The 17619-nt window shown below is 42.6% G+C and overlaps 1 protein-coding gene across 2 annotated transcripts in view; it reads left to right on the top strand.

Moving 5' to 3' along the window:
* The first annotated feature begins 1362 nt into the window (after positions 1-1362).
* SHTN1 (shootin 1) overlaps positions 1363-17619 on the top strand; it is a 54699-nt gene continuing 38442 nt past the window's right edge. For both annotated transcript variants that reach the window (XM_030241184.2, XM_030241183.2), the window contains exons 1-3: positions 1363-1481; positions 8169-8221; positions 14654-14714. In XM_030241184.2, coding sequence (XP_030097044.1) covers positions 1424-1481; positions 8169-8221; positions 14654-14714 — 172 coding nt within the window. In that variant the 5' untranslated portion in view covers positions 1363-1423. The remainder of the gene's footprint in view (positions 1482-8168; positions 8222-14653; positions 14715-17619) is intronic.

Below are 17619 nucleotides of genomic sequence, written 5' to 3'. Positions count from 1 at the left end.
GGGATCATCAGAGAATAGTGTGTTCTTCTGAGGTGAACACAGCAGGTCTCTGTCAAAGCCCTCTGCCCGAATGTTGTACCAAAGTTTCCTTAAAGTGGTGGACACTGGCACGCAGTTGCTTTCCCTTGGATCCTCACAAACAGTAATACAAGCTTCCAGAGTTCTTTTAAAACCTTTTAGCTTTCTTTGCACCAAGGCACTCAAACAGCTGTTTTATATCCCCACCACTCTCTGGGCAAGGACTCCTCAGTGGAAAGCTGTGCTATGCAAGCTGTGCAAGAGGGCACATTAAAAATGCAGCCACACGCGGGCAGCAGTGTGGGGAGTAGGGCAGGAGGGCTTAATCCCAGCTCATGGGGGACTGAGGCTGTGGGAGACCCTGCCTGGGGTCTGCAGCAGGATGTGGACAGGCTGGATCGATGGGCCAAGGCCAACAGCATGAGGCAGAGCAAGGCCAAGGGCAGAGTGCTGCACTTTGGCCACACCAACCCCTGCAGCAGTACACGCTGAGGGAGAGCAGCTGGCAAGCAGCCCGGTGGAAATGGACCTGGGGGTGCTGGTCTGCAGCCAAGAAGGCATCCTGGTCTGTATCAGGAACAGCGTGGCAGCAGGCCCAGGGAAGTGATGCTTCCCCTATACTCGGCACTGGTGAGGCCACAGCTTAAGTGCTGTGTCCAGTTCTGAGCCCCTAAATTCACGAAGGACACTGAGGTGCTGGAGCGAGTTCAGGGAAGGGCAACAAAGCTGGTGGAGTGTCTGGAGCACATGTCCTATGAGGAGAAGTTGAGGGAGCGGGGGTATTCAGTCTGGGGGATGCTCTGGGGAGATCTTCTCGCTCTACAATCCCCTGAATGAGGTTGGAGCCAGATGGGGGTCAGGTTCTGCTCCCAGGAAACCAGCGACAGGTCAAGGGGGCACAGTCTTAAGGCAGGGGAGGTTTAGGTTGGACATTAGGAAGAATTTCTTCACAGAATGGGTCATTAGACATTTCAACGGGCTGCCCAGAGATGTGGTGGAGTCACCATCCCTGGAGCTGTTCAAAGTCTGAGCGTGGCTCTCGGTGCCATGGTGTGGTTGACACGGATGTGCTCGGTCACAGGTTGGGCTCGATGACCTCCGAAGCTGATTCCAGCCGAACTGATCCGCCACTCCGTTCGCAGCCGGGACCCCCGCCCCGAGCGCATCCCGGCCGGCGGAGCAGCCCCGGGCCGGGCCCGCCGTGCCCGCACCCGCACATGCTCACTGGGGCGCCGCGGGAGTCTGGGCATGTGCAGAGCGGAGCGGGCCGGGCCGCTCGCCGCGCCCGCCGCGCCCCGGGGCTGCGGCCGCCGCCGCCCGCCCGCTGCCAGGTGAAGCCGCGCTCGCTGGGGCGGAGCGCAGCGGGGCAGCCGCCGGCCCGTGGCGGCGGCGGCGGCGGGGCAGGATGAACAGCTCCGACGAGGAGAAGCAGCTGGAGCTCCTCGCCAGCCTGAAGGACCAAGGTAGGGGCGGGCGGCGCCGCCTCCGGCGCCGGAGAAAGCGGCTCCCCCCGCTCCGCCGCGGGCCCGGGCTTGGCCGGCGGGAGCGCGGCCGCTGCGGGGCGAGGGCTCCGCGCCCGCCGGGGGACGGGGCGCGGCGGGGCGGGCGCGGCCTGGGCATCCCCCGGCCCCGCTCCCAGGCCCCTCGCTCTGCCCATGCGGAGGGAAATAATAAAAACCTTAATGAAATAAAGCAGGGGAGTGGAACGTGTTGGCTATTCCCCATGTAGGCGCCCGCCGCGGCTGCCTCGCGCCCCGCAGGTGCCCGCTCTGGCTGAAGATGGGTTGGAGTCGATGATCTCGGAGGGCTTTTCCAGCCCCGCTGACGGGAGCGGCTCTGCGAGCGCGGCCGTCGCGGGGGCCGATGGCGGTGGCGGGAGGCGGCGGTGCCGCACATGGGCCGCGGGTGCTGCCCTGGCGGGGAGCTCAGAGGCCGCAGCACCGGACAGCTCCAGGGGTGACAGCCTGTCCGCCTCGCTGTTCCTCCGAGGAGCTTAGCCTCACGTGGGGCTGAGCCAGGCCGTGCTAACCTGTCAGCGTGTCCCATCTCCCACTCCGTGCTGCAGGGTCCGGTCCTGGCCCGACCCATCGAACTCCTGCCGTCCCTGCCCCATCAGCGAGCAAACTTCCCGCGGATAGCTCAGGGCTGTCCTGATGCGCTGTCGGTTTCTGTAGCACTCTAGTACTTCCACCCTGGGCTGGCTTGGTCCGTGTGTGAGTCACTTTCGGTGCTTTAGTATGAAAAGGCCAAAATTTCAGCATGTTCAGTTTCATGAGTGCATAGTCTGATTCAGAAACTGGAATGCTGTAATATTTAATCCTCTGCAAGAAGGCGCTTGGAAAGGAGTTGGGGTGCTCAGGAGCCATTTTTAGCTCTCCTGTGGTCAGTCTGTCCCTGAGCCAGGTTGATCCAGCAAAGCTGCAGCCTTAGTTAGTCAGGTGGGCACATTCAAACCTTTGAAGATCTGTTTGAATTGTGAACATCTTCCCATGCACCAAGCGGTCGGTGTTGCCTCCTGTGCCATAGCTGCATGTGCAGGAGGTGTGAAGGAGCCACGCTGGAATTCACATCTGGTATTTCCCACTACTGAGCTCTCCTGCTCTCCCGCGAGCCAGGGAGGGGCAATTTGGAAAGGAACTATTGGGCAAAGTTGTGTAAAGGAGTGAAATTACAGGGATGTGATCAGTGCCCATCTTTCTGTCATTCGTTCTGACCATAAAGGTGCTCCATCACTTTTGCTGTATAGCAGAAGTTTCCCTAACCAAGATTAATTTGAATATTAATGGACTATTTATGACCTGCTTTGTCACTTTTTGGGTTTTTCCTGTATGCTCAGCTTTGGAAAGTCAGGATTACCATCAGCACAAGATAGATTCTGCCTTGGAAGGAATCATTAGGTGTAAAATGATAATCTTACAGTTGAATATTTAGGTAATCTGAGACCAAAAAATACAGCTCAGAATCTGGTTCTCTTGCTGACTGTTTCCCTCCAGTATTGTTGCCTCCAAGAGAGCATTTATTAAAATGACAATGAAAAGTTGCAAAAAAGGCAAGTTTATGTTATTCTTTGGAGAAAACTGAGCCTGTTGAAATTGTTTAGAGCACGGCTTCAGTTCTGCTCTCTGAAAGTCTTCTCCTCCAGTAGGCTGGGTATCCTTTAATGTCTAAGGAAATTTTACAGGACTAGAGGAATTAGTTCAAGGGAAAATTACTGAAACTTGAGGACTGGCTGACCCACATCCACCTGAGCTGCTGAAATAGAAGCTGTACTTGGCAGACCCAGTCCTGTAATGCTGTGTTCTTGATGGATGCTCATCCTTAAACACAGGAGTTTTGGTGTGTTGTTGTTAGGCTAACATACACTTTTGTGATTATGTGGCTGGTGGGAAAATTGTTTTTTGTAGGCAAAAAGTTAGCCAATGGGGAAAAAACTTAAAATACTCTTCTGTTTTACATCTTAAACTATGCAAAAAAATGGTAGCACACATAGTTAAATCAGTAGTTAAGTTATGTTGACTGATGCCTCTGGTTCCTAGAGTGAAAAACTCAAGCAGTGAAAAGGTAATGACATAAATGAAATTATTCTTGTAGTTAGATAAAATACATTGTTACTGTAGATAAGTAAATTTGCTAACTCTTTATATAGTGTAATTTGGAATAGATAGTGTCCCCTCCATTCTTATTGATAGCAAAACAAGACTATTTTAGATACTACCAACTTCCCTCAAGTAATTTTAGGATGGTCTGTTGAACTGAGTCTCCTAATTTTCTTGTTTATTGCTTCCAAATGCAGATAACACGATTATTTTGGGAATAAATGAGTTGGTGGAAGGATCTGCTGGATCTGAATATTTGGGGTAATGGGTGCACAGACTTGTCCTAATTTTATTTTGTTCAGAGCGGAGTTCAGCTTCAGGTTTTTGTAACATTTTGATGTGTAGTCAGATTTCTGGAAAATGCAAATGGATTTGGAAAGGTTTCAGAAGACATTCATTCAGTAGCTGTTGGCTTGGTTTCTTTTTCAGGATGTGTTTTTCTATTCTTGAGAGGCTTGCCTGGCAGCAGGTAAATGAAATGTCTGAGGAGTGGTGCCATAGCAGCGTCTGTGGCTGACTGCTGTCACATTCCAACTGCTGCTCTTACTTCTCCTCACCAAGGTCAGGGGATTGAACCTGAGGCAGGCGTTTTGTAGCTGCCCACTCAATTCTCAGTGGCAGCTGTGAAGTTCTCTGGGGCTTGGGCAAATTTGCTTGGCTGTTTGGCAGAGCTCTGAGCAACAACAAAGACACTGAAGCCATCTGTGTGTAAGATACTCTTATCTTTCACCCATGCTGAATTTTCCAAGTCCTGTGTGTTGGACTCAGATACCTGATACTGATCATTCTTCAGCTTGCTCCATTACTAAGTTTAAAGTGAGCATCATGAAGAAACAAGATCTCTGTATTGATGATATTTTGGACTTAAAAGTGTTGTTGGAGTTTTAATCCTCAAATAGTATTCTGAAATGTCATCATTTAATACAGCAGTTTCACTATAAATATTACCTGCCTCACTGTACTTTAAGTGATGTTTCTAGTGATATACACTTCTATTCAACTGGCCCTTATATTTCTATGGGAAAGACTTAAAACAAAAAAAAGAAGCAGTTTGGCAAAACTTTGTGTTATTACTTGGTTTTAGAACCTGAGGAATGGTAGCAAACTTGACTAACAGCTGAATCATAACAGTAGTTGATTATCTGCCTGGAAGATTGCCTTGTTTGTCTTTGGTTTTATTGGCACTGTTGGTACCTTGCCCTTAAAGACAGAGTCATCTTCTGCAATAGACCCTTTTTTGTTCAGCTGAAAATGAGAGTCAGTGATCAAAGTGTCTGGAGTTATAAACTAGGTAAAATTACACTTCACTACTGTCACAGCCACATTTCTGGTCACTTTGCTAAATTACAGTGGTTAACAGCTGCTGCTAACCACACATACACTAAAGGTATTTATATTGCCTGGATTTTTTTCTTCATTTTCAAATGGTCTAACTTTGCTCTGTGTTTGTTGGCTGGATTTGATGAGGTGTGATGATTTCCAATCTCTAGTCCCAAGCGCTCTGGCTCTGTATATATTTTTTTTTAAAATTATGATCTATTTGATCTCTTTAAACTTTTTCCTATAATGTCAGTACCTTTGAATAAGGAACATCTTAAATGTATCTTCTTAGGAAGAGTCTAGACTGCCAATCTGACAGCAGTGTCTCAGAGCAGTACCTTTTAAATGTATGCTATTGACAAGCTCCTAATGTGGTCTGACAAATTCATTCTACTTTGTGGCAGATGGGTAATTTTTATGGCCAGAGGAATTTCTTAGGACACCTTCTTGGCTGCTGTCTTTCCTTTTATAGTCACCTGCTCTGTAATTTGTTTTTTCCACGTGTACCTGTGTGTATCATAAGCAGCCATCATTCCCCAGCACAACCCATCCATCTTGACTGTATTAGAGTTCAGATGTTTTTCCACTTCAGTTTCTTGTGTTGAACCCTATCTTTTTTTTTCAGAAACTTGTGAAGGCAGATCTTTTGGTGTGAGCTTAGTGGTTGGTCTTTATCAGGCAGTGGTGTGTTTAGCTTTCCTGCCCTGTTTTTTTCAAGGAAGGTATAAGACTGCAAGATGCAAATTCGGGGCTTAATTAAATTTACTTGTACACGCTTTCACAGATTTGAGTAAAATCAAGGCATATGGGGACACAGATGCAGGAGCTGACTTAGAGTATTTGTACCTAACACTTATCTTTGTGTACTTACACAGGTGCTTTTTATTTATTTTTTAAAGAACTGTAAGGTAATTGAGCCGTGTAGGTTTCAGCAAATGCAACTGATACCTGACCAAAAGCTTGGTTTGCCCATGTTAGCTTTAGGCCTGATAATAGGTTTGTGTATTGTGAGTCAGGATTTGGAGTCAATGTAAGGTGCTGGGTGTAATGCTGTCCCATAGATTGCCCTTAACAGAAGGAGGTGTTAAAAATGCTACCCAGGCATTATTTGAAAATAGTGTGCACCTGGCTGGTGCTGCTGGAGCCTCACTGCATCCTGTTGAAGTACTGGTAAGTTGGATTTAGCAGAAGGGATCTTTGAGCCTAAAATGGTGAACAGGGGGAAAATTGATTCCTTTTGGCTTTTTTTTATCCTTTTGACAGCACTTGTGCATGCTGTACATGTAGGAGGCCATTGTTGTTTGAGAGTTTTCACAGCACTCTTGGCCTGATTCTTCCTGTTCCATGTGCACTGGGAGGAGCAATGTGGTGGCAGCAATGCCATTAAAGCTTCTGGTGCTGACAGGGTAATTCTGTCTCTGATGATATATCCAAAAAGCCAGGTGCTAGTTTACTTCTACCAACAAAATATGACTTAATTGGGATAGCTTGTTTCATCTGGAGCAGAGCACTTCTTGCACCATCAGCTCTTTCTCCTGCCTGTACCAGTAAAGACATGCCTGGTCCATGGTATGGAAGCAAAAACAGTGGAGTGATGCTTGCTTGGACAGCTCTACTTATTTTTTGAGTAAATAAGTAGATTTTAAATCCATTAGTTATTGATTTGGCATGGAATGGCTCTCAATTGACTGGAAAGCTGCCCTGGTTTGCAGTATAAGTACTGAAGTATATGCATGTAGCATTTTTAAAGTTTGGGTTTTCTTTTTTCCTTTAACTTGTGTTTTTTAGTATGCAGCTTTAGGAAAGGGGTTGATTAATTTTTTAATAAAAAGAGTAGGAAGAGTCACCACCTCACTCTGTGTGAATGAAGGTGTCTTTCCTGTTGTTCATTGTGAATTACAGTCATTATATACTTACCTTTACAGCCTTGTTCTAGTAATAAGTCCTATTCAGCCATAGTAAATACCTAATATATAAAACATCAAATTTAGATAATACTTTCATTTTGTTAGCAAATTCAGGTTCAGGAGACACAGGTTCACAACTGAAAATCAAAAGACTAAGTTATAATTAAAGGAGCTTCTGCATACAAAGTTACCTGCTTAGTTTAATACTGATAAAGGGTATTGATATGTTTCCAGGACAGTCCCTTCTGGCCAGCTGAGCTGTGGAATGAGTAGTTGGTGAATAAGTGAAGCCACTGTTGTGAAGGAACATGCTGTGTTCACTCATGTTGGCTCTTTTGGGGTTTTACTCTTTTACTGTAAGAGCAGGGTTGGCTGAGAATACATTTTGGGTGGGTTAAAAGCTATAGCCCAGAATATTCTGTTATTTTCTCCTTCAGGGCTAATGAGTCAGAGTTCTCTGTTCATGGAGTGTGTGAAGAGAGCTGTCGAGGGTGGAGCAAATCTGTATGTACATTTTTTAGTCATTTGTAAAGTATTGAATGTCAAGAATGATTTTGCCTTAAAGGCAAGCAAACACGAGCAGTTTTCAAGTATGAAGAAACTTGAATTGCATCTGTTGGTGCAGTTTGCATTCCTTTTCTTGCCTCTGAATGGTAGAAGTCTCTTCCCTTATTTTCCTGAAGGGAACAGGAATAGCTTGGCAGTGGAGCAGTGACCAAGAGGCACAGCCTTTGTGCTCCTGTGTAGGAAATACATTCTTTCACCACTGTGGTTTCTTGTTTGTTCAGCTGCCTGTTGGGTTTCTGTTGGTTTTTTTGTTGTTTTGTTGTTTGTTTTTTCTGCTTCTTGGGCTTCTAATTTTGGGTACATAAGGAGAAGTGGGGACAAAGTAAAGGGATGGATGGGAGACCCTTGTTTTACTGGTGCATGGATCAGCTGCTCTGCAAGTTCCCATATATCACACCAACCATTCTTTCTAGGATTGATCTGAAACATGAGCCAGTGTGGGTTTAAAATGGTCACTGCAAACCAGTATATCCAGCTTGTAATTTTTGAACTCAATCAATAAGATTTTTTAACTCTACATTGATTAAAAATTGATTGTTTTGGGAGCTACCATCTTTTTCAGACACTTCCTAATTGCTTCAATTCTAGAGGGCTGTCCAGTTCATAGGATATTAACAGGCTATTAATGAAGTTTATGACCCAAGTTATTTAAGAAGTCTGCATGGACAAACAGAAGAGTTTTCAATTTAATCAAATGGAGAACTAATTTGGGAAGAGGTACTGCTATATTAACTTCTTTTCTTTTTTCCCCTTTGTGTAGCTATTGGTGAATATGAAGAGCTTAGAGCAGAAAATAAGAAAACGAAGGAAGAGGTTTGTATGAATTAATTATTAATTTAATACTGAAATGCCTTGTGGACTGTGGCAGATTGTGGACTGCTTTTTTGAGTTCACTCAATAATAATAAGTATTACTTGTACCTATGTGATTTATGGAGTAATAAATGCAACTCTCACAACTGTTCTGGCTGTTCCACTGCAGAAAAGTTCCTGTAAATATATTTTGTGTGATTGCTGCTTTACCAGGTTTGCCTGTGATAACAGTGGGAGCATAGACCAAGTCACGTGCTCAGATAAAATTGTTTCTCTGTGATCTAAGTCTTGTTTTATTACGACTTCATTTGCACAGGGGACTTAATTACTGAAAAGAAAAAAAAGAGAACAACTTCCCTCAGCTTCTTAACATTCATAATGTAGGAATATGATTTCTGAAGGTAGAGAGGAATGCAGGGGAGTCAGCACTACACTGTATTGTAAGCAAAATTCTCCTTCTCCAGTATGAGTGAGCTGAAGATTTAAGAAATCTGCTCATTTTTAAATCCCTGTTAGCTGCCAAGACCTGTATGTTTAATTCAGCTTCTTCTGAAATCATTTTGGAATGGCCATTTTTAGTTACAAATGTTTCAATTCAAGGCTGTATTGAGAAGACCTTGTCCTTAACTCTTTTCTTACTTGATACTTATGTTCACTTATGATTCAGCAAAGATCATGTGTATTTCTACTGAGGTCAGCACAATGTACTTCATTCCCTCCTATCCTCTGACCTCCTTGTCCTTTTCACTTTGCTTGTTGCTGCATTCCTGTTCTGCTGATCTTATCCCAGGAAATCTGTCCTCTCTCTTTGCTGTTTGGAGGAAATGCACAGAAGAAAATGAGAATAAGACTGACTTGGACCAAGACCCCATCCAGCCCAGAATGCTGTCTCTGACAGCAGAAAGGGAGGCATGTAGGAGCATGTTTAACACCTGGGCAGGTTTCTCTTGCAGTCTCCAAACCATTGCAGCCTGGGAGGGATTTCAGCATCCTGCCTTGCACTGCTCTTTTCCTTTAGTTTGTCCCATGCTGGCTGTTGGCTTCTGTCACATGTGGGGAGTGGCATGCCAGGACATGTGTGCACCTTGTGAAAAACAGGCTCCCCAGCTCTGCCCTGAGCCCAAGTTACATCAGCTTCGGTGTTTCTTCAGCAAAGCTTTGTTTAGCTTGGGAAGGGAGGAGTGGGGAGACTTCCCTTGAGCTATGTTTTTATTTAATTTTTTTTTTCTTCAAAGGGAATGTCAATGAAAAATTTTATTTCTGAAATTGAGATTTCTCAAATTGTTCTGAGGTTGTTTTTTCCATTCTGCTCTTCTTGCCTCCTTGCTTCTCTCTCACACAAGGCTTCTTTCCTACAGCTGCATATCTCTAGCTACTCCTGTGTGTTCCATCTGGAGGCTGCTTTGAACTTTTGCAGAGTTCTTGCATAACACCCAAAAATCCCCCAAGCCTGAGTGTATAGGGATTACATTCCCAGCTGAGCAAATCAGTTAAACACGTGCTCAGGGCTGGATTTTCAGTTGTTATGCAAGTTTTCTCTCCAAAAATTCCATCCTGCAAATTGGTGTGCTTGTGTAAGCAGTCATGGTTCATTGTTCAAGTGCTTGGACTCAACCTCTCAAGTGGTTAAGTGTGAGGCTCTAAGTGCATTTCTTCCACAAAAAAAAAAAAAATTCATGGTTATATTTGCTTCCAGTGCCAGTACTGGAAGAAACTATTCCTTGTGTTATGGCAGGGCAGAGTAATCCTAAAGGTCCTTAGCATCTCTTGCTTTGTATCTGTTTGTGCTTTGCAGCATCAAACCTGCTGCTGAAAAAATGTAGCACAGACTTTCTCTGCCTGTGGGTCTGGGAAGTTGTGGGTGACTTCTGTTCCTGTTTCTACCACTGTCTGTCACTGTGAATGTCACCAAATGGCTTCCTCTGTATCAGCTGTGGTCACATAATTGCGTGGATAGGAGAATGAGGTGTTAAATTTTAGCAGGTGACTTGCAGACTGTGTGTGGAAAGTGCCACAGAGGAATTAAATAGCAGTCTGTGTGTATGTGCTTTTGGTACACTTGGTGGAATACTTTCCTAAGTCACTGCTGTGCTTGAATGGCTCTGAAAGATGAGCTGTGCATGCAGAAATTGTCCTAGTTTCCATTAGACACATGGAACTTAGTGGGTAATGGGCAGGAAACTTAAGATATAATTTTAATTTTTGAAAATTTATGCTCTTTGTTCCATATTTTTCCTTAAAATTAGGAAGTCAATTGACTTTTACATGGATTACTTTGTTCAAAGCACTGCTGCTTTGAAAGGGATGCTAATAACCATGAAAATTCAGGACCAAAAGACAAGATCTTTCATCCACAGTATCTTTTCCTCATTGCCTTGCAAAACTGCCAATTTGGAGACCACTGGTGGAGTCTCTGACAATATTTCCCCAGACATTTTTTGTTAGTGTTTTAAAATACTTTTAGAAACAATGGAGGCAAAATTATATTGGCAGATTACGTCTCTTAGGTCACCTTTTTTTTATTGATGTAGCCAACAAAACATTCATACCAGTCCCCAAAAAATGGATAACTAATGTTCAGCTGCACACAAATGTGGGTAACTTAATATGCAGTTCTGACATATTCAGAGTCAGATCATGAATAAATATTTGACTACTTGCTAATCAGACAGAAATGACTCTGAACGCTGGTTTTGACAGTGTTTTGTCATGCTGCCAGTAGGGAAAAAAAAAAAGCAAGACAGCTCTCCAAAACAGTAGGTGTAATTCTGTATCTCTGATACATCATTCATGGTGTTTGCTCTGCTAAAGCACACGGGTGGAGTGGATGATATGTTTTGTCACCAAGTGGGAATGGGAAAGGGATTCTGCCTTGATGCCATGCTCACTGTTTCTCTGAGTAGAGTAGAGTAGAGTAGAGTAGAGCCCTGCACCAAACTCACAGTTTTACAACAAGCATTAAATCTGCATACATTTCACAATCTGTGTAAATGGGAAAGAATTGTCTTGTGTTGCTTAGCAATGGTTTAATTGACTATATGACTACTACGTGAACTTCTTGCATCTTAATATCTGGGCTGAACAATCTCCCTGTTGTTTTTGCCCTTTGAAGGCCTTTTGCTGAAGTCTGTAGGAGCTTATGTGCAAAATAGTTGGCAGAAAAGAAGCCTGTTAGTAGAGAATAGACAAGAAACTAGAAATTAAAATATTGCCTTGTGTATTAGCTACCTAGAAGGCTGAAATCTGAAAGGAGTGGGATTGACAAATCTTCTGAACTTGTGCCTGCAAAGATGAAGAATATATGGAGTTACTCACAAAATTAATTTTGGCAACTGGACTGTTAATTTCTAAAAATGCAGGTGCATTGTATTTTTACTGCTGGGAGATTATCACTGAGCCCTGTAGCCAGTTCAGGACTACAATATTGTCTGTTTACATTGTTGGGGTTTTTATAAGTGAGATAATCGTGGTATAAATATTGGATTACTAATACTAAATATGTGAAATAAAATAGAATAAATGCTTATTTTACTTTGCAGAGAAGCTGGAACTCTTAATTAAGTTAAAAACTGAAAATTGACTGGCAATCTAGGAGCTACAAACTTTTTAATTTTTATTCAAGGTTTAGACAACTTTAATTTGGAGCTATCCCGTAACACTTAAAAGGGGAAGCTTAGTAAATACAAGGAAACTGTTTCTCCTTAGCAGTTGCATGTGCTTGAATGTGGAAAGTCAACAGTAGATTTTATAGTAATGTTACACTATTTGTCTTTTAATATTTAGGAATAGTGATACTTTTGTCCATTATTGATTCTATTGTATATACCTCAGATTGCCTTTTTGAAAAGTGAGATGGTTATGAGCTTTTAAGACTTCTGTGGAGCATTTTATGAGCAGCTTATATGTCTAAATTTTGATTTTCAGTTTTAAAGGTAAGGTCAATTTACTTTAAAGGGTGACAGTATTTTTTATTATGAAACGTTGTTTATAGGCTTTTTATTTTTGTGTAAATTTCAAATTTGAAACAGTTTAAGTAGTTAAAGAAAATCTCAAATTTTTCTAATTCTTAGAAGATAACCTAGGGTATTTTTTGGAAGGACCTGTAACAGCTCTGCTTGCATGGCTCTGATTGCAAGACAGAAGGCAAAGTGCTTTCCATTGATCATTTCAGCAAGGGCAGCAATCTCCCACTCTCCTTTTCTTCTTCTTCTTTCATACTGAAGCACAGTAGCAGCAAAAGGAAGGTATTGAGAAAACTGCAACTGGGAGCAGGAATTGCTCTGCAGAGACCCAAGCCTAGAGACCCTGATTGTGCAGAGAAATGTGGCAGTTATGAGGAGAATAGTCAGCTTGCCGTGGTCCAAATGGAGCTCTCTCTGCAAATAGCACTCGAGGTGAAGTGGAATAGGTCATTTAACTTCCCCTTTCACTGCACAGGGAAAGCTGCTTTGCCTTACAGCCTGCTGCCTGGAGGATTTTGAAAGGAGTTTTTGCTGCCTGGAGGATTTTAAAAGGAGTTTTTCCTGTCGTTGGGATAAGGGAGTGTGCTGTGTCCTCAACATCAAGGTTTTCATCAGTAGGAAAGTTGTTGACTTCCACAGGCAACAGATGAGATCCTTAAAATGCTAATGTTCCTGGTTTTTAAATTAAGCATTGAAGGCATTTGCTCACTTAATGTGCAGTGGGCTGAAAGCTTGCAGTGTGCAGAAAAATCATGTGTGGGTGAAATATGTCATTGTGGCTCCAGGGTCTTTCTTGGGAAATCCAGAGAGGCAGCAGCTCCCACCAGTTCCCTTTTGCGGCAGAACTGGGCTCTGCAGAGCAGCCAGAAACACCTTCTGCATCTTTCACTGACTTCTGCTCTTGCACTGCACTTCTGCCACAAAGGTAACCCAGATTTTTGCTGAGGAAACGGAAGGAGGGCAGCGAGCAGCAAAATTCTTGCAGAGATTTCCCTTCCCCACCTCTCCTCTGCAAGATTCTCTTTACAGGTTCTTTGTTAGCAGGGGCCCAGGAAATGGTGAGTCCTTGTCCAGTGCTGCTTGCTCAGCATGTCTTTGCTCCTTCTGCAGCTCTGCCTTGGTTCACAGTCCTCACAGCAGCTGGTGACTGACCTGTCCCCCTACTCAGCCTCTGTCCTCTGAAGCTTCATCAGTGCCATGAGAAGAGAGATTGCTTGATGAGTGCAGCTCCTTTTGCTCCCACAGATAGCCAGCAGCTTCCCCTAAGCCAGCACCAGTGGCATTCTCGCCTTGCCCGCGAGCAAATCCTTCTTTGGGTCTCATCCAAGGTCCTCTGTAGCTGATAGAAGAGTTCTCTTGAATTTGGCTGTCTTTGAATCAGACTCTCCCCCTTCTTGCTTAACAGCAGGCTCCTTTCCCAGCTAACTCAAAGTGGCTCCTCATGTGGAAAAACCGAAAATCGAGCAAAATCATTTCAGGGTTGGTTTTTTTTGGTGGTTTTTTGGTTTGTTTTTTTTTTTTTTACCCAGTTCTGTTCCAGTGGCCATCATCCTTGTAATTGGAGTTGCACTGTAAGGAGCTCAGTCACACAGACCTCTTCCAGAAGTTAACTCATGGTCTCAGGTTGATTTATTGCTGTGAACATGCCCAGCTGCATGGGAGGAAGGATGTGTGTGTAAGGCACCTTGTGTGCCAGTCATACTTCCCCCTGGGTCATGTGTTTTTCACACTGTGGTTAATCACTGACTGCATCTCTTGTGAATTTTACTCATTTCTTTGAGTTCTTTCATTTACTTACAGAATGGGTTTTCTTAGAGAACTCTATTTCACATCTGTTTTATTTTTTGTGAAGAACCCATTCCATCATAAGATCAGTGATTGCAGGCCTGTGTAGTGTTAGTAATAATAACAACAAAATTAATAAAACTGAGGTGATAGGAGCTCCTTAAAGCTCCTATCACACACATGAGTGCCTTTCTCTCTACAAAGCTAAACTTTGCTCATGATGTAATGAAATTAAACAGCATGTCCCCGATGATTGGCTTTGAGGTTTTCCCTGCACATAGTGGGTATAGAAATGTAGGCCTCTTTTCTGAGTCTATTTGTGTTAAAGAAACTACACCTAAAGCCTATTTTTGACATGCAAAGTATTGTTTCTTCTGTTGGTGTAACATGGATAACTGCTTATATCAGTTTTGGATAATGTGTCTCTTTAAAATATTTCCAGAGTAGCTCTGAGTCAGAACCTAAACCAAGTACATTGTGCCAGTTTGGCTGGGAAGTACTCTGAGTAATGAATTTTTTATGCATAATTTCCACTGATGTTAGATGGCTGAAAGGAAAAAGAAATGCTTTGATAGGCTTCTGTACATTATTGTGCTGGCAATTGATCTTGGTTGATTTTGCATGTTGTGACTGCTAATTAAATATCTGGGATCAGTGTTTCATTTCAATTTTCTTTTTTCCTACAGTGTGACAAAATCAAGCAAGAACGAGATGAGGCTGTCAAAAAGCTGGAGGAGTTTCAGAAAAGTAAGCTGACAATGTCAGTGGGATTTTCTTGACGTAGACAATTATGAACATTGTTCTGCACACTCTACAGCAGTGTTAAGAATGCTGAGATTCAGGTCCACTTGCTGTTTTTCCTTGCAGGCTGAGTTTAAGCAGCTAATCCAGTGAGACTTTGCCCACAGTAGTCAGAATAAATGCTGTTACAGCATTTGTGCTCTCTGGCACGGGTAGCCACTCTCAAGGTGCAAAGTGGTGAAAATACAGTGGTGCAAATGTGGCTCTATCTCACCTGGATTCTGCAGGTGACTTTTGGAGTGATGCATGCTTGGAGTGGGATTTGATGCTGAGATTCCTAATAATTATTATTAATAATATTAATAAATAATATTAATAAATCAATATTAATAAATAATATTAATATTAATAATATTAATAAAATGGCAGTTCTTTTCATGAAGGAGTAATACTACTTCAAGCATAGACACACCAGGAGAAGTTTTTAGGATTAATTGCTCTCATGTGCTGATTTTTAGAGCAAGTTCTATCTTGTCTGGGCTGTGAGAACCTCAATATTCAGTTTTGCACTTTTATGGTAATGGTTCTATTGAAACTGTATGGTGTCTGGAAGCAACAAAGCACATCTAATGGGAGTGGAAGTATCCTAGTGGAATAGCTCCTTAGAAGAGACAGTTACAATGGGACTGTGGTCTGTTACGTCTGGTTTGTGCCAGTACAGTGAGCTGCACGGTGAAGCATCAGAAATGTGGATGAAGTTAATGCAGGAGAAGGAAATCACATGGTCTGTACTTTTGTGTGACTGTGTTAAAGAGGAATTTGCTCACTTCTGTTTTATAATAGTTTGTGTGATACAATTATGGAAAATAATCTGAAATCAACAGGAATTGTCTACTGCCTTGAATGATCTTAGGTAACCAAGAATGTTCTCTAAGAAGTACAATTCCTCTGTAAAAATGGCTGCCTGTTTTGTTTTTGTTATGATATGAGGAATACTGGAGTGTGGCAGAAAATGTCAAGTAGTTAAGACTTAAAATTTGAGGTAATATTTGATGTTGTAAGATTTTATAGGTTTCTTTTATCTTCCTTTCACATTTTTAAAAGACATACCTTGTAAACACAGTGATAAAATGCCAGGAATATTAGGATTTTAAAGCAATAATAGAGCCCATTATTTAAACGACAATATAAAAGGCAATTATATTGATGAAGAGCTACATTGGCTTTGTGTCTGTGAATAAACTTGGCCTGTACTCAGCTTCTATTTGTTCTCCTGGCATAAACACATATTGTGTGTGATTCCAGTTTAATGGGGCCCCGTTTGTATGCCAAGCAGCTGCATTTTAGGCCCTATTGCGTGATTTCATAGCTCTCTGAAAATTGGTTCTATTGAGCACAAGAGATAGAAGGTGGTGGTGGGGGGGAAAGCTTCAACACACAATCATTTCTTTTCAATTGGAGCCAGCAAGGTTGATGACAACATGACCATTGTGTTATAATGATAAGACCACTAAGGATCTGTACCTCTCATCAAGGCTTTCACACAACAGCAGATACAATTTAATTCACTGCTCTGTCAGCAGTGCTGATACCATTATGCCGTCTGTCTCCACAGTTATAATCACTGTCCTCCGAGAAATGCAGTTGAAATGATCTTGAGCAGTCAAAGAAACTCTCAATTAAGGCTGCCACTTCCAATGTGTCAGATTGTGTCTTATGCACTTGGTACAATTTTCACTTCCAATCCTGTTTATTTACAATGTCTACCAGTAATTATGCTTAACATGTCATTTAGTGAGGGTGCCCCTGCCAAGGAGATTGTTGGGTGCTGCAGTACCATTGAGGGGGAGTTTCTCGCAGTCAATGCCATCAGCGGCTTTTAGTCCCTGATGGGATGCAGTAGTAATGTTGATAATGCAAGTATCGTGCTCATCAAGTCATAATTAGATGCCACTCAAATGTGCCACTTGTAATAACAGTGTTGATTCATGTTTTCTCGGTGACTGCAACTACTAATTAGTTAAGTGGTTTTTGGTTGGCCTGCATTTGCTGCGGATTATTATTACCCCTGAAAAAAACTGTCAAGGTTAGAGATGTTTCAGGCCACTTAGTGCTTCTTTATGAATATTAATATTAACATAATAAGAACTTTGGACAGACTTAGGAAATAATATATTTTTTGTATTTAATTTGGAAAGACTTTTTTCCCCTGAGTTAATCATAATTGCAGGTTAATTAAGTTTAAATGAACCAAGAGTAATCCCTAGTTCTGCCATGAGAGCCCGATCCTTGTTTCCTAACTTTAGCCTTGCTTGAGGCCCTTAGATTCCTGTCTATAAAATGGGAGCAGCTTTGTATCTCCACTGCTCCTTCATCCAGCGCAAAGCATCTCACTGCTTAAAGCTCTCAGGGCTCAGAAGAACAAAACCAGAAGAGACAGGGAGAGGCCTGAAACTTTTCCTCTCTCAATTGTATGTATTGTATGTCTCACAAATGTAGCAGCTGGTAGGACACTTTTGGAGCAGATTATTTCTCCATAGTCAGGAGAAATGGAAATAAAAAGACAAAGGTCTGGTTGCCCTGCTGGTAGAAGACATCATGTTAATGTAGTTTTTAGACCAGGATTTACCAGTACACTGCCCTGCCTTTTCTTTTTTGTAGATTTTGGGTCTTTTGTGCCACTACTCAGCAAACCAATGTGTTGCTAGTTTCCTCTGATAACAACAAAAATTCAATAATGAAAACTTCAGTTGATGTTAAATATAATGCTGCATAAATAACATTTGTTAATGACCTTCTTTTTCCTACCATGAAGTCCTGTTTTGTAGTTATTAAGATGACCTCTGTATATCAAAGGTGGCTTAAATATCTCTCTTCACTCTTTGGTCAAAACTCTTGGAATAGGGCAAGG

Source organism: Serinus canaria, chromosome 6 (genome assembly GCF_022539315.1).
Source record: "Serinus canaria isolate serCan28SL12 chromosome 6, serCan2020, whole genome shotgun sequence".
Lineage (NCBI taxonomy): Eukaryota > Metazoa > Chordata > Aves > Passeriformes > Fringillidae > Serinus > Serinus canaria.
The sequence above is the reverse complement of the archived record's forward strand: the minus strand, read 5'-3'. Positions and strand labels throughout refer to the sequence as shown.